The following is a 23,300-nucleotide window of genomic DNA, read 5'->3' on the forward strand; positions in this document are numbered from 1 at the left end:
CTTCCTCAGTTTCCTTTTGCCAATTAATGGCCAGAAGCATGCAAGTGTCCACTCTGCAGAAAGACAGAACTCCACAAAAATAAACCTGCAGGCTTGCGTATCACACACACAGAGAACTAAATAAAAGGTTACAAAACACAGGACTGACGGATGCCTTCTGCCAGCAGTAAGGACTCAGGTACCCCGCTCATCTATATGCTCCCAACACTCCAGGAAAACATCGGCAAAACACCGCAGGATGCACGGGCACCCTCGCCCTCCCCACCCCTCAACTCCCTTTCCCAAAGCCACTCACACTTTGCAGAAGAGCCAGAGCGCTGTAAGTGGGCTGGTTCCCTTCCTCCTCGGAATGGGGGCGGCAGCTGCGGCAGGGCCCACGCCTTACTGAGGAAGAAGCGGGGCTGATACCGCTAAGCAGGGCAGCCACCCAGGTCTTTTCAGCACCGACAGAACAGAGGAGGCAGCGGCCCCACTTCCCTCCTCTTCTCTTTCTGGCCCTCTTCAGGCTGGGTATTCTGCCGGTCCTGGTCCACTTGTCCCTGGACAGTCAGGTTTGGGATGCTCTGTATTTTGATTTTAATAAAGTTCCCTCTGGGCGAAGGCTGCAGTCAGCCCTCCAGGTCCCCCCAAGCCCGCCGCCCTCGGGGCTGGGGTGGGGGTTGGGGCCCTAAGACCTCCTCCCGGAGTCCTGCCGAGGAGCCAGAGTCCAGTGTCTGGTTGAGGGAGAAGACCCCCAAGGGAGCAGAGGGGAGGGGGAGAGAAGGAAAGGATGGCGGCGCCGGTCCTGCTGATCCCGCTGCCCAGGCAACTACTTCATATTGGGGTCTCCGCCCACACCCCTGGCTGGGGGTTGGTGGCCGAACTTGGGGTCCCGGCTCATATACTCTGGGTCGAGATGCTATAGACGCAGAAGGGTGGCGGAGATGGCACTGAGGTGGGGGATCCAGCCAGCTCCGCTCGGCGCCATCCCAGCTTCCGGCTCCCACAGGTGTCGCTGAGGCTGGGACCCCCTCCCTCCACCTTGGAGGTCCCTTGTCCCACGCCCCAGGATGAGACAGAAGCTCCAGCCGCGTCTCAGCGCCCTCTCACCGCGGAGCCGCTGACGAGCCCCGCCCAAGGTAGCCGCCTCCCAGCCCCCCGGCCGCCGGCTTGTGCTCCGGTGTGTGCAGTTGCCGCTGCCGGCGGGGAGGGGACTGGGGAGACGGGGGCCGTGGCTTCCGCTGGCCCCAGGTAGGGCGCAGGTCTCGGCTGGGTCAGCTCACAGGGGCTGGGTCCCTCGGGTGCTCCCTCGCTCTCATGCTGGCGGTGGTGGCAGCAGCTCCAGAATCTCAGCTTGCAGTCTTGCTCGCTCAAGTGCCTGGGTCTGGCCTCACTCCAGAGAGAGGGGCGAAAGGAAAGCGGTGCAGACTGATGACACTTATAAGGACACTAATCCCATTCAGGAGGGCTCCACCTTCACGACCTCATCTAATCCTAATCACCTTCGAAAGGCCTCACCTCTTAGTACCTCTGAGCATCTCATAAGGAGGAAAAAGAAGGGGGGTGGAGGGGCAGAATAGAATTTCAACATGTGAACATTCAGTCCATAACGCCCTTAAAGATGTTTTTCTTAAGAAGCCCGTCTACCCCAGAGATGAAATGCCAGTGTTATAAACCACAGACATTTCTACCATAGATTTTGTTTTAAATAGCAATTTAAAACAAATTTGGTATGCAAATATTGGTAACATGTAGAGTTTTCTTTTTGGTTTCTTAAAGTTTAAAACTTCTAGCTATGTAATTCCACGATCATTTTTAATAAATGAATTTGTGATCTCTAGATGACTGGATTTTAATTTCTTACATTATCATTGCAAAACACATCATATTAGTGACATTTTAAGCTCTTTTTTAAGACCCATGTGTAAGAATGATGATTATTTTCCCTTTTACAACCACAAATTAATTTTATTTAGTTTAAAACAATCTGAAACTTACAGAAAACTGCAACTAGAATATAAAGAACTTTTTTTTTAATCTTGAACACCCATTTGGGATTGAGTTACCAACCTGACTGTAGTTCCCTGAGGCAGCTCCAACCTTAGCTCCCTTTCTCAGAGGTGGGAGGTGGGAAGACGTGGACTATACCTGGCCCGATCTGCACAATAACTCCTCCATCATTTGCATTTCTGTTGTTCTGGGTGGGGGCAGTTAAGGTCTTGGCCCCAAATTCTGGGCCAAAGGCAGAACTCAAGCAAACTGTCCCCTGCCCCAGGAAGTGCAGTTTCTCAAGTTGGTGGGAGGAAAAAGGCACACCCGCAGCAGAGCAGGGGCAGCAGAGGGGAATGACCCCAATTTAAAACCCTGAGGAGCGGGTCTGAGGAGTCTTGGCCCTGCTGTCCCGAGCATGAAGTGAGCATCCAGGCCTCACCTACATTTGCCTCTGAATTTCGTGCTTTCCCAGAACGTCTAAGGGGTGGACTTCAGCCCCCAGGCTGTCACATGACCCACTATGGTCATGTGATTCACGGACACCGGGGACAGTGGTTAGTGTCTTTTCACCTCTCTGAGCACAGGTTGGAGTGGCCGTGGTTTCCCAGGACAACCTGGCTGGTAGGAGCAGTCTCCGCTTCCCTGGTGGAGGCTCTGTGGCCTCCTCTGTGCTCCTGGGAGTAGTGCAGTGACAACAAGGTCACCAGAGCCGAAGCAGGAGTGACAGGTGTGGTGGGCCCACCCATGGCTTCCTGGGAAGTGCAGGTTAGCTTCCCTAAACCTTGTATTTCCTCACTTCTCATCTCTCCATAACCTTCTCCTCTAATGTCCTTTCAGCTTTCTGCTTTACAAGGGGAAGTCTGGGGGAAAAAAGTAACTTATTGGATGATTTCCAATTTGCACTTTCCATGTGTAAAGCCCAGTGTGGGCTTTGTGAGAGAAACGCAAACCTGTGAGAAAGAACTCTGTTGTTAGGATAAGGGACTGTGATCCACCATCTAGTGGACAAGAATTGAAAATACATAAGCAGGTTTTCCTTTTCCCTTGTCTAGAAAAACAAGTGTCCCAGAAGCGCACAGCCTAGACCTAGGCTCCAGCCTTCGGCAGTGAGTAACCAAAAGCTATGACTGGAGCCCAGACTAGGTCCTTACCCCCTGGATGCGCTTCCTGGTCCTTCTGCTGCAGCTCGCTAAGGGTTCATAATACTCCCGGTCGTGGGTTTCCATGAAGAATTCTTGGGAGAGGATCTTCCAGCCACAGGTGTCCAGGTCGTGGCCCAAGCAGACCTGAAGTCGATGATGTTAGGTAGTTAGATAGAAATGAGCACTGGGCAATGGGAGAGGAAGGGGGAAGGAACAATCCAGGAAATAACAGTATGTATGCATTCAGGATAAGGGACTCCAGAAATTTTTGCTTTCTCTAAATGACGGCCAGCAAAAGAAGCCACTTAAAATCAAAATGCTGCAGCTGCATATAAGAGAAGGACACGGTGTAACTTGAATCAATGCTCATTGTAATGTAATTAACATTACAGTCTGAGCCCCCTCCCATTGGTTTCTCTATGTGCTTCATGGGTAAAAACCTGCCCAAAAGGGGATGGGCATGCCAGAGCACAAGGAACCTGAGCTGTCAATCAACCAGAGCAAAAGGAACTTGAGTTGTCAATCAGCTTGTTCACTCAAAGAACCTGAGCCATCAATCAATCACACACCCACACCCACACCCACATACCCACATACCCACACACACCATATACACACACACACACACACACACCACACACACACACACACACACACACACGCGCGCGCGCGCGCGCGCCCCTAAGCCAGAATATAAGACAGAAAACAAAGGAGCAGCGCCATTTTTCCTCTCTTGGATTGGCCAGCTCCCAATTCTTGGGAAAGTACTATTTTTTACTACCTTTTTATTTTACTAATAAAAATCTGACTTATATCACACTTTCTTTCTCTCGTTAAAAATTCTTTCTTTGAGGGATGACTAAGAAACGAGGTAATACTTATTTCCCTTTTCCCAGTAACAGTAACAGTGGCGATCGCCTGCTCAGTCACCTCCGGGACGCCCCCAAACAGCACTGTCCACATGCCCAAGATCTCCTCGGGGAATATCAGCAAGCACGGCTCCAGCTGCGAGTTCACGGGGCTTGGCTGCTGGTGCACTGAGCGCAGATCCTGGAAGAAGTGCCCGGCCCAGCTTCAAGCCTTGGCGGGGACTCCAGCTCCAAAGCGGGCGTCCGCTGCTCCATGACCGAGAGTCCCAGGTATGCCGGATCCGCCTCATCCTCCCTCACAATTTCTAGCACCTCAATCTAGGTGACCATTCTGCAGGCTCTCACTATCCGCACTGAGGACACCTGGGCCTCCATAAGCGCCAAGGGGGCTGCCACAGAGGCACATTTCTACCTGCAGATGTGCTCAGGATCGGGCTGGACTTGGCCCACACTGGGATCCAGAGAGGGCTTCCCACCTCTTTTCCAGACAAACTTCAGGGCAGCAGGTCCCCTCGAAGTCTGCACATGCTCCATGGAGAGCCACCCTCCGTCCAGGACGGGAGCTTCTGGGGCCCAGGGCTTCTGCCCTGATTCACTGAGGCAGCGGCCTCAGGCCAACCCCTGCCTGCTGTGCTGCACAGCCTGCAGGTCCTGTTGGACATGGGTGTGCCAGGCTTGGCGCCCCATCCCGCACCCACCTGACCGCTGGTGCCGCTCCTCTGCCTCTGGGCCATCCGGTTGTAGCAGGTTATGACAAACTTGCCCTCAATCTCATTCCAGGAGATGATGAAGATGAACTTGTGCTTCTTCCGCTTGTAGAACACATGCAGCCGCCAGGCCACCCAGTCCAACTGGAGTCTCTCCTTGAGCGCCAAAAACATGGTGGCTCCAGGGCCAGGCCCCGGGGAAAGGGTCACCAGCCCTGCCCGCCAACGGACTCAGCCACTGGCCGTGCCGTGCCCAACATCATCCCCCGCCCCCCACCGCTTACCCTTGCCAGGCACCTTCAGCCATCCTAAAACGCTGGGGGTGCTCTCCCTGCTTGCTCGCCCGCCTCTCTGCCCTCCGACTGCCCCGCTCCTTTGTGGCGCAGCTTGCGGGAAAGAGAACACGCCCCCAGGAGCATGTAGTTCACTCGGTCACGTGAGGGGGTATCTGTTTACAAGCCCCGAGCTGCCGCAGCGCCTGGCGCCAGCCCTAGCCACCCCTTGGGGCGAGGCCGCGGTGCTGCACCTGCGGGGCTCCGGAGGTGAGGCGCAGTTCCGTGGGGCCAGGCAGGTGGTCGGGAAACGTGTGTGTGTCTCTACCGCTAGTACCAAGGCCGATCTCCCCGCCCCTCCTCCTCCTCTTCCCGGCAGCCAGGAGCTGGCTTGACGGAGGGTCGCGTCTCCTAAACTTTGTGCCTCAATATTGTCACAATGTCGCCAGTCGGCTGCTGACTTAGGCTCCACTAGGACGTAAACACGGACACGTGCCGCACTCCGGTGCCGCGGTAGCGGCGGCAGCGCGCACAGCCGCCCGCGCCCGTTGGCCCCGCCCACAGCACCCCCGCCCCGCCCCGCCCACTGGCTGCTGCGAGCCCCTCCCTTCTTCCTTCCGCCGAGCCGCCTGCGGGCTGGAGCCGCCGATTGGCCGGCGGTGAGAGTGGCAGGTGCGCCCTGCGGTAGAGGTGGCCTCCGAACCCAGGAAAAGAGGAACAAAGACGGAGGGACTGAGAAGTTTTGAACTCCATTTATTCAAAGGGACCCTCAAGTGTAAGTTTTCCTCCATTCACCCGGAGGGATAACTTCTAAATTCAGAAAGTACTCCGTATCATATGAACTATGTGCTTTATTTTATTGAGACCCCCTAGGCTGTTGAATTCTCTCCTAACATCCTTATGATACAATTTTTAAGATATGAAAGGAAGGTGTCTGAAGACAACTCAGTAGAACTCCGAAACAAAATAAAATTAAGTGAAAGTTAAAAAAAAAAAAAGAAAGAAACAAATGAAGGAAGGGAGGAAAGAAGAAAGGAAGAAAGAAAATACAGAGAGACACCCCAAGCCCTACTACCTCACAGCACCTCTGTGGTTTCCCGCTACCTCTCCTTTTCCTCCATTCTACAGTGGCATCTTACAATTATTTTCTTGGATTTTTATTTTATTTTTGCCATTGCTTCCTCTAAAAAAATAAGAACTTAATACACACTGGAGTTTCAGAGGACAGCATTTAGGATACTGAAAGGAAAATTGACAGCAGTTGAAATCAGTGTTGGCAGACGTAGTTAAGGACCTTATCATGTCTGTCCTGAACTTTTCATTCAGCAAGTGTTTATTGAGATACAAATGTGTACATGCCAGGAACTGTGCCCTATGATAAAGATGTGAATAATAATGGAGCTTTTTTAAAGCTACTATTTACTGAGCACTTAAGTTGCGAGGAGCTGTACACACATTACTTCATTTAACCCTTACAATCTACAAGAGAGATCAATGAAATTTATATACTTTTTCCAATATGTGCTAAATGGGCTAGGACAGTCATAATCCCTGCCCCAGTAGAGTGTTTGGTCTTAGTGGAGCAGATAGATAAGTGATCTGACAATTGCAATTCTATATGGCAACAGCTACCATAGGAGAGGTACATGTGGCTGAAAGACATTGGAGGCCACCTCAACCCCTGGGAGGATGGAGAAAGCTTCCTAGAGGAAATAAAGGCTAAATTTGACCTAAAGCACCTAAAGGATGAGGCAGCAAAGGTTGATGAAGAGAAACCGGCCACTTTCAGTGAGAAAAACCCATGTGAAAAGCTGCACAATGTCTCTGTTATCCCCCCATAATACAGACAGATAAAGTGAAGCACAGAAATTAAGTAACTTGCTCAAAGTCATGGTGGCTGAACCAGAATTCAAAGCTTGTTTTCACTTCCTTGCTTATCCAACTTCCTTTCTCTCATCCTCCCAGTGGTCTTTTGTCAATACTCTGAACCCTTGAACAACAGGGGTTGAACTGTGAAGGTCTATATATACACAGATTTTTCCCCAGTAAATACATGGAGAGCAGATTCCTAACATCAGCTGTCACAATGCAAAACCCAGGGCCTGCACCCAATTTCTGGGTTTATTTAACTTGAGCAGACCCAGATACCATTGGCTAAAATGGAGGGTGAGTGCCCGTGAGAAAGGACTCTTTAATGACAAGAATAATTATAAACATTCTACCTACACTTCTACAAAGGGCCGTATGAGAAAACTGTACCAAACACTTATTGGACTTAAATGATGCCCAGATAAATAAAAAGGTCTTCAGGAGGCCCAGGCAGTTGTGCAAGTTTCCTGGAATCTCAGGCCATGTGAACCAGCAGATCTGATGGTAGCTAGAAATAGCTGTGCTGATTAAAGAGGAAAAAAAATGTTGGCCTGGTTCACATGTGGGTTAGGGTGGCATACTGATGGCAGCCATAAGTGAACAGTTGTCACACTACATCTGCACTCAGAGCTCGCCCTAAAGGAACGCATCCCTAAAGGGAGATCCTCCCATTGGGAAGAGCTCCAAACAGAACATTTCATACATTACATTATATGGAGGCAGAAGTGGCCTGAGCTATGGATATGCATAGACTACTGGGAAGTAGCAAATGACTTTTTGTCAGGGGCTTTGGTAAAGCAAGAAAAAAAAAAGAAAAAGAAAACAGAGACAAGGAAATCTGGGGGCAGATATATAGCATGCAGAACATTGTCTCATGTTAGTGCCCACCAAAGAGCACTCTCTGAATAGAAGACTCTCAGCAATCAACTGGACAGCTTAGTTTGCTCTGTGAATGTGAACTATACTGCATCCTTAACCTTTAGAAGTCCCTTGTTTGGACGATTGACGCATGAACAGATATGACACCATGGCTGGGAAGAGCCGTGGGCACAGCAGACTAGGCTCCCTCTCCCTAATACAAATCTAGACCCTGCTCCTTTCTGAGTGCTCAGCTTGTCAACAGTAGAGCCTGGTCCTGAGTCTGTGATATATTATCCCTCAAGGAGACTAGCCAGCCATTTGCCGTCAGATTAACTTTATTGGATCCCTTCCACTCTAGAGATGGCAACAGTTCATCCTTGCTAGAATTTAAACCTACAATGGTAATGTATTTTAGTTCTTTGCCAGCAAAGCCTCCACCAGCACCATGAATTTGGGGCTTACAAAATGCCTTATTTATTGGCACAACATCCTCTACAACACTGTGTTTGAGGGATTAATTTATGACAAAAGTTGTGAAACTAGGGGTGCATGAGCACAGATTCCACTGGGATTACCATCTGTCTCATCACCTAGAAGGAGTTGATCTGATATAGTGGCTGGATAAGCAGTTGATGGCTCAGCTCAAGTTTCAGGTTGGGGAAAGTGTGTGCTATGTGTGCTGTATTGATGGCTGACATGTGGTGCTGTCCTGTCAGGAACTAAGAGGTGGGAATACAAATGGCCCCATTTACCATTACTCCTGGTGACTAATTTTCAAAGTTTATGCTTCCTGTGTCTGAAGCTTTAGGCTCTGCTGGATTGGAGATCTTGGTTCCCAAGAATGAAAACACTTCCACCAGAGGACAACATAAGCATTCCACAGGATCTATCATCTAGCCACTTTGGGCTCCTGATTCCAGTGATTGGCCTTCTCATTCCTGGATCATCAAACGAAAGAGAATTAATATGTTAATATATTTTCAAGATTAACTTGCCCTTATTAATGTGAAGAACCTGGATCACTGCTGTATAGTGGGCACAGGAAGGAATAGCCACAAACTTCACTGATGCATCCCCTGGTGTTTTGTGCCAGGTGATAACGGTATCTTGGCATTTACAGCAACTATGTCCTCATGGAGGTAAAGCAAATCAAACCTAGATGAAGAAGGTCTGGCTCACTCTACCAGGCAGGCAACCTTAGATCAGCTGAGACACTGGCCAAAGATAAGAGAAATTTAGAAATAGTGGTGGGGAGGAGAGATGCTGACTCTCAGCAAGGCTTTGGGAACAGCTGTGGCCACCGGGATGTTCCACAAACCCTCTTATAGGGATTGCAGCTGGCCAGCACCTGGAAGGAGACTCAGGGGCAGATTAGAGTTAAGGGAGAGAAAAGGGGTCTGAGGAGTGCTAAGGCTGTAGTGCACCAGCACCCACTCTGAGCATCACTTAGCACCTTCCTGGCCCCATGTCCTACTGCGGGCACTTGTCCTACTACCAGTTCTTGGACACTTTGACCAGCTTCCTGCAGGTGCAATTGGGGAGTCCCTTACTCTGGCTAAGGTGTGAGCCTCTCCTTTCCTTTCCTGGAAGATTTCTGACAAGAAGTGCAGGATGCAGAATCTGCAGCCTACAAGTGTTTATGTGATAGTCAAAGTCCAAGGGCCACTAAATTCATGGCAGGTGGAAGCCTGTGGGAAAAGCCTTCTGTTCATTTCCTGGCTTTGATGAGGCCTCCAAGAAAGCCTGTGGACTCCAGCACAGGTCGCCCATGGTCATTGTGATAACATATCCTTACTTCAGCGTTTAATTCTTCCCTGTTTTCACTGCCTTGTTCATTATTCCTACTCTTTGGGGTCACATTCCCAGATAAATTCCCTGTGAGGAGGCCTTTTTGGGAGGAATTCATGTCAAGACAGAAGTCTTATTAACAAAGTTTAAGTAATGAATTCAAATAATTCAGATCTTAATATACAATTTTGCTGCTTTATTCATATGTACAGGATTTAGGAAAAATGATGGTTTTGTAAATTAAAATAATTGTTTTAATTTAGCCAAGCTTTATTCAATTTCCATTTGAAAGCTAGTAGTCACAGGAGTAAGTTGTTATATCAATAAAATATTCATTTTACTGTACATAACATGCACACATACACTTTAAGATTTATACACTGTTAATAAGAGGGATTTCTTATGCTTCGAAGTAGTATGAAATTGTCCAACACTCTTTCTATATTGTTGAATAATTGATACCATTAAATTCTCAAGGTAAATAAATATGAAAAGAAGGGAAATGATCTTCAGTAACAAGGTAAATGGATTTTGTAGCATTATTTCTGTTGATATTTGTAATGTCAATTTACATTTCCACCATCAGAGGTCATGAAAGAAAAATGGTGAAAAGAAAATTTGAGCTTTGTTGAAAAACCTGAAGTTTGAAATCTGAACTGTAACATTCTTAGTTTTTTTGTTTTGTTTTGTTTTGTTTTTTACAAAGGAAGAGCCACAGTCTACTTAATTTTATTTGTAAAGGAAGAAAAATATTTTTTAATAATAAAATTAATCAATAGATTACAAAAACATGAGGTTCTTATTTGACTTTGGTGCTTTCAAATTTTAGTTTAAGAATAAAATTGTAAATGCAAAATGGTGATGACTGCTTGTCTTGGGAATATATAATATTTATTTCAGCTGGGTTTGTGGGGTCTGTAATTGATGAAAATTATCCCACTTATTAAAAAAGAAAGGAAATAAATACAATTAATACTTAGAAATATTTAGGAATACACTTCTTTGTGAAAATAATATCTACTTCATAAAGCATAGTAAAGTGTGTCTCAAAGTTTTCATTTGAGAAACTGAATGCAAAGTGTATCAAATATCTTATTGATAATAAATTTTAATTTAAGTGTATACTATTGATATATATTTTGTTATTGGTAGCATGTGTTGATTTAAAACCTTTCTTGCTCTAAGTAAATGATTAGAAAAAAACCAGTAAGTTAAAATCATTATTTGAGTTAAAAAAAAGCACAGAAGTCATCACTTGTCATGACACTTTTTGGGAGATAGTAATAATTTTAAAAACCTTCTTATAAAATGAAGATGTGTTTCTTATAAAATGAAAATAATATGTTTGCATTGTCATAGTTTCATATGTTTTCAAAAATTCTGTGACACATGAAATAAGGAAGTCACAAGAAGACAAATGCTATGTGAATTTACTTGTATGAGGTATCTGGAGTAGACAGAGTCATAGAGACAGAAAGGAAAATGGTGGGTCTGTGCATTATTTACTGGGTATGGGATTTCAATTTTGCAAGATTTGAAAAGAGTTCTGAAGATTCTACAACAATGTACTTGTTCTTAACATTACTGATCTGTACACCTAAAATGGTTAAGATAGTGAATTTTATGTTATGAGCATTTTACCACTATATTTTTAAATGGGAGATAAAAAATACTGTGCATATAAATTGACATTAGACAATCAAAATCCTGGTAGGAGGAAATTGTATTTGACTTACACAAGAAATTTAGATTAAAATGTGACACCATCCACCCAAAATTCCTCATTGATCCAACAAGTGTACCAAAAGAATCTGCACCATATTTTCATGAGGAATAAATGAATTAAAACATGTATAACTGCTCATTAGTGACTGTACATCACAATGCTCAATGCCTGTTAGCTCTCGTGTTATTGTTGTGAAGCACGTCCTCGCATGCTGCATGTACTACACAGATTTAATACCTGTTATTATCATCATTATTAGTTGTTCTGTTTTCCAATCTAGTGTATAAAAAGACACTTTTCATATGTATCTTGGAACCCCAGGGACGTCACAACCATCAAAAAGACTTAAAAGTAATAAAAACAGAAGTCTTTATCTCACAGAAGAATTCATTTTTGTGGACTATTTGTTTAAACAGCTAAAACATAGTCTTCACTAATGTCCATAGAGTTGTTCCTCCTCTCGCTTGTCCTCTTTTATTGAAGCAGTTCCATCTTATTGGGTTTAAAGTTCTGGAAGCCCCCATACTGCTTACACGTGCAGCCTGCTTCTGTCTACAGTTGTTCTCCGTGTTACAGGCAATGACCGTGGGGGTGCAGTGGATGAGGAGGCTGATTAGCATCTGGGGCTTCAGAAATTTTCACCACAGATTTCATCATTTTAATTAATGCTCCTTTCTTGATAAGAATCACTATTCTAAAGTCATTCTTTGCTGTTGTTGTTTTTTTAATTTTACTTTTAGTTTTTTTTTGCTCTCACTTGTTTATTTCTTTAGTAAATTTAAGGTCCATCAATTTTAACATAAAAACAGATTCTGCTACTTCTGTGAATACTGATGTGTTCTGTTAGTTGAGAAATATTTTATCTTGGTTTGTTTTAGGTTATAAAATCAATTTCAAGAGGAAAAATATAAATTAATATTTGATATGAAATGGGAGAAAACTATTTTCTCGAAGTCCTTCTTTGAAGACTCCTTTACCCAGAAAGTCAAAGCACACATGCAATTTTCTAGTCTCCATATAAATCTTACTGATGGGAAACAAGGTTTCTTTGAAAGAAGAAGACAGTATAAAAAGACTGTTTCTACAATTCCACCAAAACTTTCACCAATGCTTCCCAAAAAATTCCAAAAGGAATTTCAGCTCCCTCCCCTCGCTTGTTTGCCCTCTGCAGGACGTTTTAATGAGCAGTGAGCTGGTTCTCATGGTGAAAGACAAAGGAAGAAAATCCTGAATAGCCTGCCATCTGCATTTTTCTACATTCGATAATTAGGGTATTAAGAGTAGCGTTAGTTCTATAACACCACTGCCTTATGGAAGGAATCCATTTACATTTGGGAAAACTACAAAAGGGACAAAAGAACATCCAATTCAACTTTATTTCATGCTCATATCCCCAAGCCTTCAGTGCCTTCTTATGCTTTAAGTTGGATATGCCAGCTCTTCTTTGTTTCTATTTCTAGTAGAAAATTCATTTTTTCAGTATTTATGTATTTATTTATATGCTTACTTACTTGTTGAATACCTGCTTTTTCTCTTTCTCCTACCAGATCATAAATTCTTTCAGGGTGGGTGTTGTGTTATCAATTTTCTGTATCAGACCGAGGTTTTGCACTAGTCAGTGTTGCCTAGCTAGCTGTTGAAACCATTGGCTTTAATGTTTATGTTACACTTTATTATTTCATGGTTTAAGCTATAAGTTAAGACATTTCTAAAATGATTGTTCTATGCATGGAGTAATGGTGTCCCACTCCCCCACTAACCTACCCCTGTGTATTGGGGAGAGAGAGAGGTCTTTGGCCTGAGCCTGGGAAGCCACATTATTTCTAGGTTGGAGGAATCACAATCACAATCTAAATGCGGTGATGATCCATTATGACTTTCTCTAACTTCAGAGAGAGCCATGAAAACCAAATGTCTAGGGGGAGCACAGTGAGACACGTGGGAACTGTAGCATCATTTCCATCAGCTCAGTAGCTGCTCAGAGTCAACCCACATGTCTCCACCCTCCTGGGGTCTAGTAAATGAATGAATGAGTTTCTTCTCATTATGGATAAATGTCGCACCAAAGGGAAATTGTTCTCATTTTATGTCTTAATTCTCAAAGGTTCAGAATAAATTGATAATATTGACTAATTGTTTACTATTTCATAATAGGGTTCCTCCTCTAGAATCAGAAAGACCATTGGTGATGGCCTTTGTGATAATGTACCTGTCCCAATATCTTTGGGAAGCCTGAAGAATATTTGCAATTTTCACCACATTTTTTCATAAATTAAATTAACAAGGTAAAGTAACTGTCTTCAGGAGTTTAATTTCCTACCTCTTATAAAAAATAAACACATTTAGGCTGTTCACCCACTCTGAAAAGCTATTTTTTATACATAAGTAAACTTTCAGGGTTAATGCTCCCCTCCCCGTGTCCCCACTGGGTAGAGAGGAGATAAGGATTTATTTTGCTTAAAAAAAGAGAATAAAACCCATGAGATTATGACCGCCATATTTCAAGGTTGTTTCCGATTTCTTGATACTATTATAAAAGAGATAAATTTGAGTTAATTTTAATTGAAATTGAGTCTTTTATCTAAAAATATGTAACATGGAGACTGCAAGAAATAAAGAAGTAAAGTCATATATTAACAAAAATGTACATTTTGTGTAAATCTAAGAAGAAACCTTAGGCTTATTAGGGGGACTTTCATGGCAGACCCAGCTATGACTTTAAGCGTGGAGGTAGACCCTATATAGAGCTTGGAAATGCCACCATCACAAATATACTTTGAACCCAAACATCAAGGAATATGGAAGTTGAATGGCCAGAGATGTCTGTCATCCTGGAGGAGAAATTTGGATGGTCTGAGAACTCCCAGTCCTGTGCAGCAGAGCCACAGGTAAGTAAATCACAAGAGTGGGGAGGCAGGGCTGGCAGGGTCAGCAGGCAATTGAATGGAAAGCAACTTGGGGGAAGGCTACTGAAAAGGTAGAATCTGACATTAAAAGAGAATTATATATTTTTGTCTCAGATCAGCAGTCTTTTTTTTTTTTTTTTTTTTTTTTGGTAGAATATTTTTTTATTCAGGAAAAATACACAAAAAAACAAAAAAGTTATCAAACCACACACAGGAAGGGTATGAGAAGAGGGAGGTGTCCATCCAGCCCTGGCCTCTGACCATGTGGTTTGGGCAGCAAAAAGGGTTGTGGGGTAATGGTCCCAAAAATAAAAATGGTGTATGTGGGGGGGAAGGAGAGGGTGCAAAATCAGTGGGGAGCAGTAGGGGAAGGGACAGATGAAGTCAGTACTGGGAACACCACAGGAGGGAGCCATTTTATAACATTTCTCGTTGATCATACCACCGTGGGCACCTTCTTTGCCCATCAGCAGGACTAGCGTCTTGGCAGTCACGGTGACCATGATGTTGAAGGAGAGTGCGCCACCTGTGATCTTGGTACAAAGATCCATGGGAAATTCCCCATCCTGCAGCAGTGAGTCCCGGATCACAGAACATTTCTGGCCCCCAAGCCTTAGCCCACTCATGAAAAATCTTGACCAGTCTGTCAATCAGGAAACCAACCTCAGCTGGTGTGATGCTAGCAAAGGTTTTCCTGGGGTGGCGGCGCAGATGTGGGGCGAGTCCTTAGAGCCCACCATGGCCGCATCCTGACAGGTCCCGTCCACGAGCAGGTTGTGGATGTAGGTGTTCCCCGCCTGCTGCTGGGGCCGCAGGCGGGGCTCGGGAGGCCTCGGGCTGGTGGGCGGGGGGAGGCGGATAGCTCGGGACACGGGATGCCCACTGGACGGCGGCTCTGCGAGCTGTCCCAACAGCCTTCTAAGGTCTGGATCATATAACCAGAATATACTGCAAAACTGGAGTTTACATTTTGAGTTCTGGCAACTCTTCAACAACAAAAGGCGAGTTTATTTTTGGTTTCTTTTGTATTTTGAAAAGCTCTCTAGTCTTTAAAGATTGAAATCTCTGGGTTATATATATATATACATGTAATCCCCCAAAAACAGTCTGCGGTCTCAGGTGCACCCTTTGGTCAGCGGTGGACACAGGCGGGGGTTGGGGGTTTCTCAAGGCCTGGAGGGCGTCCGCATGGACTTTACTGGGGTCAGGTGGACCAGAAACACTAGGGAGCAGCTGGATAAGAGCTGGGCAGGTTCCAGGAGGTCACTTCTGGGAGAAAGGATGGGCGCCCCTCGTAGTATTTTGATGGCCCAACCCTGCCACTGGTCCACTCTGGTCCATGGAAGGACAAGAAAGGAGGGGAAGAGGCTGATGTTTGGTAAGTGAGAAAGTTCCTGAAGACCGAGGCAGGTTTTGTCAGCTCAGGCCTCGGCTGCCCCATCCGGTGGTGATTGTGTCACTGGAGGGGCAGCCCAGAGCCACAAAACTGTCTTCCCCGCAGAGCCCTGAGGAGGGCTGATGTTCCCCTGCCTTCGGTGAGGGCCGAGTGTCTGGGTTTGATTACAAAGTTGCTGCAGATTGGATAATCTCTGGTTCCTTTGTGTGAATGTGCCCGGCCCTCCTAAGAGGGAAAAGCGCGATGCACTTCAAAAGATACTGAAGGTGTTCACACCAGTATAAGAAATCTGTTGCTATTAAATGAAACCAAAAGGAAAAGGCAAACTGTAGCAGAAGAAGCCTTTCCAAATACAGTTATTAGAAAGGAAGAAGGAAAGGAGGAGGGGAAGGAGGGCGGGACGAGGGCTGCTTCCTGACCTAAGCAGAAGCCCCGCTGCTGGCTCACCCACATCTCCCGGGTCCGGGTCTCCGCCTCAGGCTCTACTTCTGTGAGGCCGTGCAGTCATTATCCTTCTTAGTTTCTTCTTAAAAGTTTTTCCCACTTGACACCTTAAAATAAATGACAAATTTAATGATGAGATGGAATTTACTGTGAGTCACTGAAGCCTTGTGGCTGCCACTGATCAGTCTACTGGGCTCCCCGCATGGCCCAAGGGAAGGGGGAGACTCGGGCATGTGCCCTATGTGTGTGTGATGTGTGTCTGCATGTGTATGTTTGTGTGTGGGGTGTATGTGGTGTGTGTGTTTATGTAGGGTATGTATATGGTGTGTGCCATGTGTGTGTTTGTGTAGCACCCAGCAGCCTGAGTCTGCAGGGTGAAGGGCCAAGTCCCTGCTTCCTGTGGAGGAGCACAGGCCAAACACATGCCCCCACATGTGGAGACCCCTGGCGCAGAGCCTTGGACCCCAATGGGTCAGGTGGCCCTTGGCCGTTGTCACTTGAGGATTGGACACAGACAGACCCGGGGTGGCATCTGATGTTTGGATCCCAGCTTTGGTACCCAGGACACCTCCCTATGAGGGAGCTCCCATCATTTCCAGGCTCCTGGGAAGAAGGGGCCACCCCCAAGTGAAGGCCTGTGGGACAGTCATGAGGATCCTCAGAGAGGCTGAGCCAAAGATTCCAGCCCAGTTCATGTGGACCGGGGTAAAGGGGGTCTGCCTGGGTTGGGCTGGAGGGAAAGGAGGCCATAGGGCCGACCCCTGCAGCTTCATCTGCTCTGCCCCATCAGTCCTGCCCCTCAGTGCATCACCCCCCCTTTCCTGGGCATCCCGGCCAGCCTCTAGTCCCAACCCCGTGGGCTCCAGCTCACGGAGCACCCGCCCAGCACCAGGCCGCACCCCAGGAGGGAGACGGCTCCTTACTCCAGCCCTGCAGTTGGAAGACCACTGGGAGAGGTAACCCTAATTACCCAGAGTCACAGAGCTGGTAGCTGGTGGAGCCTGCGTTCCCAACATCAGGGTTTTAACTCTTCTATTTCCTCTGTGATCACAGCGTCTAGTATTTACATGTACATGTGTTTGTGAGTTTCAGTTTCCTCATTTTTACATCTAAAATAATTATTAAATACAGTATAAACTCAACATGATTGTAATTTTAAAAGGGGATGTACAAACTATTGTATAAAAAATAGATGTGCATCCTGGGGAGTTAAACCCAATATCTTGTAATAATGTATAACGGAGTATAATCTGCAAAAACACCAAGTCATTATGCTGTACACCTGAAACTAACACATTATTGTAAATCAGCTATACTTCAATAAAAATAGAATAAAAAGAATACATATTACCTTGTTAATTAAGATATTAGGAATGTTTCAAATGGGACAGCAGAAGCTAAAGTGCTTTAAAACAAAGGTGCTGTGGCAGTGGAGAGGTGGGGGGTGTATTCATTGCTCCTCTTAGTATTTTATTGTATTTACATGATTCTTTCATTGGAGGAAATGGGATTAGAGAAAAGCCACAGGTCTTTGGTCTGGTGACACAGAGGGTGGCTGGTGACTGGAGACTGAGGTAACCTCCAGCCCTAGGAAAGTGAGCACCTTGGGTGGAGATGTCTGAGGGGGGCCCTCCTGGAAGGGGAGGCTGGGTGGCAAATGGGATGGTTTCCATTTTTCTGTGTCCATCATTTCAGAACGTGGGGGCAATGAAGACAGTGCCCTGATCCATGGACAGCCACAGTGCCCCTAGGGAAAGTTATTCGACAGGTGCTAAAGATGGAACACTGTATTCAGGAGGAACTCTCCAAGGGGTGACATGGCTGGGGGAACCAGGCCCAAGTCCAACTTCGGCCTAGGCCAGTGGGGTTTACAGCCCAGGAACAGGGTAGGTTCATGGATGAAGACTCACTGAGAGGAAACATCCATGGTCTGGGCTCTGGCTGGCCCTTAAGGGGTTCCTGGTGCAGGTAGGCCAGATGGTCAGATTTCTTTGGGTGGTCATATCCCAGCCCAGGCTAAGCTGACTCAGCAGGGGACTTTCCTGGGTGACATGGGCCCAGCAGGATGATGCTGAAGGTCAGATGATGGAGGTCGAGTCTGGAGGAGCCAAGGTTTTGTCAGGGAAGGGTCATGTGCCTAGTGGAGGATCTGTTTGCCCAGGGGGAAGTGCTCTCAGACTCAGACCCTGGAAGCAGGTGCTTCACACACTGCATGTATCCAGAGATGTCCTGAGGCTGTGAGTTAGAGTCTGCACTGGTGGGGGCTTTGTAAGTGGATAAGAAATCAAACTAAGGTTAGAGGCCTGGAAATTCAAGGCTCAGAGAGGGCAAGTAACTCTTCCAAGGCTTCACAGTGAATGTGTATTGCTTCTTTATACTGAAGACAAGTCTCCCATCCTCATCTCCCCTGTGAGGCGTTCCCACTACTGCTGCCCCGAAAGTCCTAGCACAACACACTCAAAGGACTCCCCACGGTCAGCAGGTCAAAGAGCAGAACTCTTTATGTTTGCCAAGGACCTTGTTAATTTGAACAATACAGAAAACTACAAAAACGGAAAACAAGTTTCCCATAAATAGGCATGTCACTATTAGTAATATTTGTGTTGTTCCTTATGTTTAACTGACGGAACGTGAGCTTGTATATATTCGCCATCATTATGCGTACATTATGATATGCTCACTGAGGTCATTGTAGGGTTTTAACATGAAAAATAAGATAAATAAATTAGAAGAAATCAATCATTTAATTTAAATGTAAATTACATCACATTGTGAAATTGTTGCAAATTCCCTCTCTGTTGCAATGTGTAAATTGTTTATATTTTATAGAGTAGCAAATTTCTTAAAAATTCAAAACAGCAAATACTTTTTGAACACCTGCATACACACTAGGTATATGCTATATATGATTTATACATAATAGAATGTCTATGTGTCAATATTCATGTATATAACTGCATAGACCTAAGTGGAGATTTCTCACACTGTTCCTTGGGCTTACTTCCTACATGTAACCAGTGTTGAAGTTTGGTGCAAATCCTATTCGGTTTGTTTTGTTGTTGTTGTTGTTGTTTTTAAGTAGAGCTGAAATTATAATCCTGGTCAATGTGCTCCAAATTCCGTGTTCTTTCTATGAAATGAGATAATGCACATAAAATAGAAGGAATGCCTGGTATGTAGCAAGACTCAGCATTAGCTGTCATCCTGTTTCATTTCTATCAATGTTGTTAAATGGAATTAGCTGCTTAGTCAGTGAATACTTGGTGCACACGTTTTTCTCAGCACCACAGTAAGTACAGAAGGTATCTGAGAGGGTTTCAGTGACAAAGGCTATGCAATGTCATTTTCATTTTAATATATGCCTACAGTTAAGCATAGCATAGAGGCCATTGTAATATATCAGGTTATAAAGTAGATCCTAAAGGCCACATTGATCTTAAAGTTTACAGATTGCCTTCATTCTCCAAATATTACCATTGCCCCTCCCTTGATCTTGATAAAGACAGGTTGTAGGAGTGTGGCAATTTCTGTGTGGGTCTTTGCTGCAGTGTGTGTAACCAGCAGCACACAGATACACCTGGCTTTGTGGCCCACCTTTCCAGAAATATATGATTTCAAGTCTGGCTGCCCTCCTGTTCAGATCAACCTCTATACCAGCCCACTGGGGATGAGGAACTGTCTCCTGAGGTGGCTCAGATAGCTCTGATTGCTAGAAAGTTCCATGTGGTGGCCTTTAAATTTAATTTGGCCCGAGTAAAATCTCACTAATTTGAGCCTTCAGACAGAGATGGCACACTTGATCTTTGTTTACACAGACCTGACGCCAGAAAATTTTCAGGATTCTCATCCAATAAAGGCCATTCAGGCTAATGTTACTAGCTTCCTCCACAGAGGGCTCAGTACACGGAAGTTTCTTTAACCATGTGCTTCTAGATGCAGAGATGGGCTCTTAGGTGTAAGGGTTGTAATTCTGTGACACTGTGTTGTGAAAGGTGCACTTCTTATGAACTTTAATAAAAGCATGAGTTAATTTAATTAATAAAACTCATAAATGAGTGAATGACTAAGGTCACATTCCTAGAACTCCTGAAAACTGCTCAGAATTTCAGAATGCCTGAAGCTCTGGGACAGTCACCTGCCCCCACCCCTTGCATCAGGAACTGTGCTTTGGGTGGGTGGCCTTCCCTGCTGTGTTCTGAAAATAATGCAAAATGTTGTTTAAGTATTCTGGAATTTAGCTTTTTGATTTAGACAGCCTGGCCTTGTTCCAGATAAGATGGCCTGGATATGCAAGAGGTTACAGTTTAATTTACAAAGGAGATGTTCAAAGCACAGGAATGCAGACATGCAGACCTAAAAGATGCCAGTGATCTGGGCACAGGCCCCCTGTGCTGTGTTTGGGAGAATCAAGGGATCCACATTATTTGTTGAAGTGTTCTGAGTTGGTTTCCCAAGTTTTGTTTGTAGTGACATTGAGGGGACTGCGTTTGGATCCTGGCTTTGTTTTGTAACCTCAACTTTATGGTTTTTGACTCATCAATGTTTGTGCTTGCAGTGGATTTATTTTGACAGTACCTCTGGTCCCTGGGGTACAGGCTTATCCTGTGTTGGCAGTACCTGCCCCAGCCATTGCCACGTGGACACTCAGGGTTTCCATTCCTGAAGTCTCCACAGCTCAAGCTTATTTGACCTGTTTTGAAAAGGTGTGCATATATACATTTTTAACATTCTTCAGTATCCCCATGAAGAAGGAGGACTTTAATTTCTACTGGATAGAGTGTTCCTTTTTGTTCATTTCTTTTTCTTTTGCAGTGGCCCTGAGTGCCTGCACAACGTGAGTGTGTCCCGCCACGCTGCTTCATGCAATCCCACGCCCACTGTACCACCGGTAGAGTGCTTCTTAGTTGGTGCTCTGTGGTTTTATATCAGTTTTTAATATTGATGTCTGGTGGATCCAGAGGTCCTGGTGATTGTCTGTGTTTATCTCATGAGCCTTATTGTTGCAGAAAGAATGGCCCCTGTCCCTGACAAGCCAAATAACACAGAGACAAGGTGTTAGAGTTTAGAAGAAAAGAGGAAGCTTTATTACTTTGCCAGGCAAAGCGGACCCACAGGAGGCTAGTGCCTTCAAAACTATGAAGACATCTTGGGGATGGAGCAGGGTGATTAGCCATAGGTTAAACAATGAAGCATTGATAACAACCAACGGGATCATTTTTTCATCAGAAGACTTAGAATGGCATCATAATGCCTCCAGGTGACCAATTCTATAGAGGCTAGTGGTTACATCTCTTTATCTTGTAAGCACTTAAGATGTGTTCTTGGTAATTTGGGCTATTTTGTAAGGTTACAGTTCCGTGACTTTCTCCCTGGAGAAGGACTCAGAGACCAAGCATGATTATGACTTTCGATTACTGGAATAAAATAGAAACAGTAAGATCAATGGCTGTAGTTTTAACACTGGGCCTGGAACTGTGGGTAGCAACTGATCGGTCATGTTCATTAACCATTCTAAGGGCAAGCATCAGAATAAGCATTCTGTTAACCTAAGTGCGACCATTTGATTATTCCTCCTTCATCATGACTCATTGAGAATGGAAGGTGGGGACTTCTGGGCTTCTTGCAACACTCTTGCTTTCCATCCGACATTTAAAATTTATCTTAACCCATTCAGCTCCTTGGCTCCTCCCAGGCCCTAACCCTAACCCTGCAGCCACTGAGTGTGTCCTTGGGGCTCTTGCAGGCCTCTCCCAAAGACAAACTCAGAGTCTCTACATTTTCGAGATTTGCTGCTAATCACTTCTGGAAAAAAAAAGTACATTTAATTTTTTTCCAGAGTAGTAAGGTTATAAAGCTCAAGAATGTGTTTACAGAAGCCTAAATTTCAGAATTCTTTTTATAAAACGTATTTTTAAATTCCTCAGGTAATACATATTTTGTGTGAAAACAAGCAATACTGAAATATATGGAGTAAAAGTTTCTCCGTAGATCTTAGTCTGCTGGTTGGAGGGTTTGCACATTAAAAATTTGATAGATACTAACAAATGGATGCTTTCCAAAGGTGTCATACCATTTACAGCCCACCACCACCGGCAGCCTTTGAAGGCTTCCCAGCAGGTTTCCCAACACTGGGAACGTCTTTGCAAGTGTTTATCAGTTTGATAGGTGGGAAAATAGCATTTCACGTTTGATTGTATTTCTCTGATTATAATAGAGTTGAGTATCTTTTACTATGTAATTGTTTGGCTCTTTTCTGAGACAGGAAATAAAAGTACTGGGAAGGTGTGAGGTGCTGTTACTGAGTCTAAACACGTTCTGCTCACCACATGACAGACCAATAAATGGGGAGACGAGGTGTTGGAGCAAGGAATAGCGACTTTATTTGGAAAGCCGGCCAATTGACAAGATAGCAGACTAATATCCTGGAAAACCATATTCCCCAGTCAGAATTCAGGCTCCTTTTACACTAGAAAGTGTGGGCTTTATCCAGCAGTAGTCCCAATGAGATGGAATGTATTACTCAGGACTCTGTGGAAAGTCAAGAGAGTGAGAAGGAATCAGGGACCAACTCAATTGAGCCTCTCAAATGCTCTCACATTTATTGTGTAGCATGAAAGAAAAAAATCACCGACAACTGTGTGAAGGATGCAGGAAATTTGCTCTTGAGCCTTGGGCTCCTAAGAAGGACATGTTCAAAGCTCCCGTCCCCCTTCCCTCTGCCCCCAGATGAATGAACACAGTCCCTGAACCCACCTGGGCTGAGCCCAGGCCACGCACACAGCCAACCGCCTGCTGTCCATCCCCAGGCTTGGCCGCATCCTCCCCTTGTCAGGTCCATGTACCCATCACCTCTGCCCTTGGGGTCTGGTTCACCATCCACACCATCAGCCTGGGACCACCCTGGTGCACAGCCTGGGACACCCTGAGCTTCTGGCTCAGAGGAGGTACAGGGCACAGGGGGAAGGGCCCCTGGGTGGGAATTTGACCTGCCTCCAGTCTTGCCTTCTGAGCCCCAGAGCCTGGACACAGGGCTGTTTGTCCGCACACTGCACCAGATCTCTGACTGGTGGCTGTCACCATGGTGACTGGAGAGTGGACCGCCCCAGCACAGATGGGGTGAAGGGTGAGGGGGTCAGCTTGGGGTAGGGGAGAGACAGGATGGAAAGGGGCAGGCTCAGCCATTCAAGGAATGCTACAGCAATTAACATTAAGATGGTGAAAGAGTCAACCCCCAGTGGGCCTTGAGGCTCAGGATAATGAGAGATTAAACTTCAAGTAGATCTTGAGCTTCATTATACTCTAAGTGTAATAAACTAACATGGTAAATAACACGCCCACAGTCATCATGG

General features: G+C 45.4%; 1 protein-coding gene, 1 long non-coding RNA gene and 1 pseudogene across 27 annotated transcripts in view; 1 reads left to right on the forward strand and 2 right to left on the reverse strand.

Moving 5' to 3' along the window:
- The window catches only part of LOC141574800 (uncharacterized), a 72,098-nt gene extending 63,634 nt beyond the window's left edge, over positions 1–8,464 (reverse strand). For 24 of the 26 annotated variants that reach the window (XR_012501959.1, XR_012501957.1, XR_012501956.1 and 21 more), the window contains exons 1-2: positions 4,681–4,967; positions 3,123–3,257 (exon numbers count right to left, since the gene is read on the reverse strand). Coding sequence is in view for 7 of the 26 variants with exons in the window: in XM_074352080.1 (XP_074208181.1) it covers positions 3,123–3,257; positions 4,681–4,863 (318 nt within the window). In the remaining 19 variants the exon portion in view is untranslated. The other 2 variants (XR_012501963.1, XR_012501964.1) reach the window with 2 other exon arrangements.
- LOC141574801 (uncharacterized) lies at positions 2,562–11,567 on the forward strand. The gene is made up of 3 exons (XR_012501966.1): positions 2,562–2,736; positions 4,010–4,252; positions 8,494–11,567. It is a non-coding gene; the product is annotated as an uncharacterized LOC141574801 (long non-coding RNA).
- Positions 11,568–13,653: 2,086 nt separating this feature from the next.
- On the reverse strand, positions 13,654–16,184 carry LOC141574833 (profilin-1 pseudogene; annotated as a pseudogene).
- Between the last annotated feature and the right edge of the window lie 7,116 nt (positions 16,185–23,300).

The sequence above is a fragment of the Camelus bactrianus genome, chromosome 23 (genome assembly GCF_048773025.1).
Source record: "Camelus bactrianus isolate YW-2024 breed Bactrian camel chromosome 23, ASM4877302v1, whole genome shotgun sequence".
Taxonomy (NCBI): Eukaryota; Metazoa; Chordata; class Mammalia; order Artiodactyla; family Camelidae; genus Camelus; species Camelus bactrianus.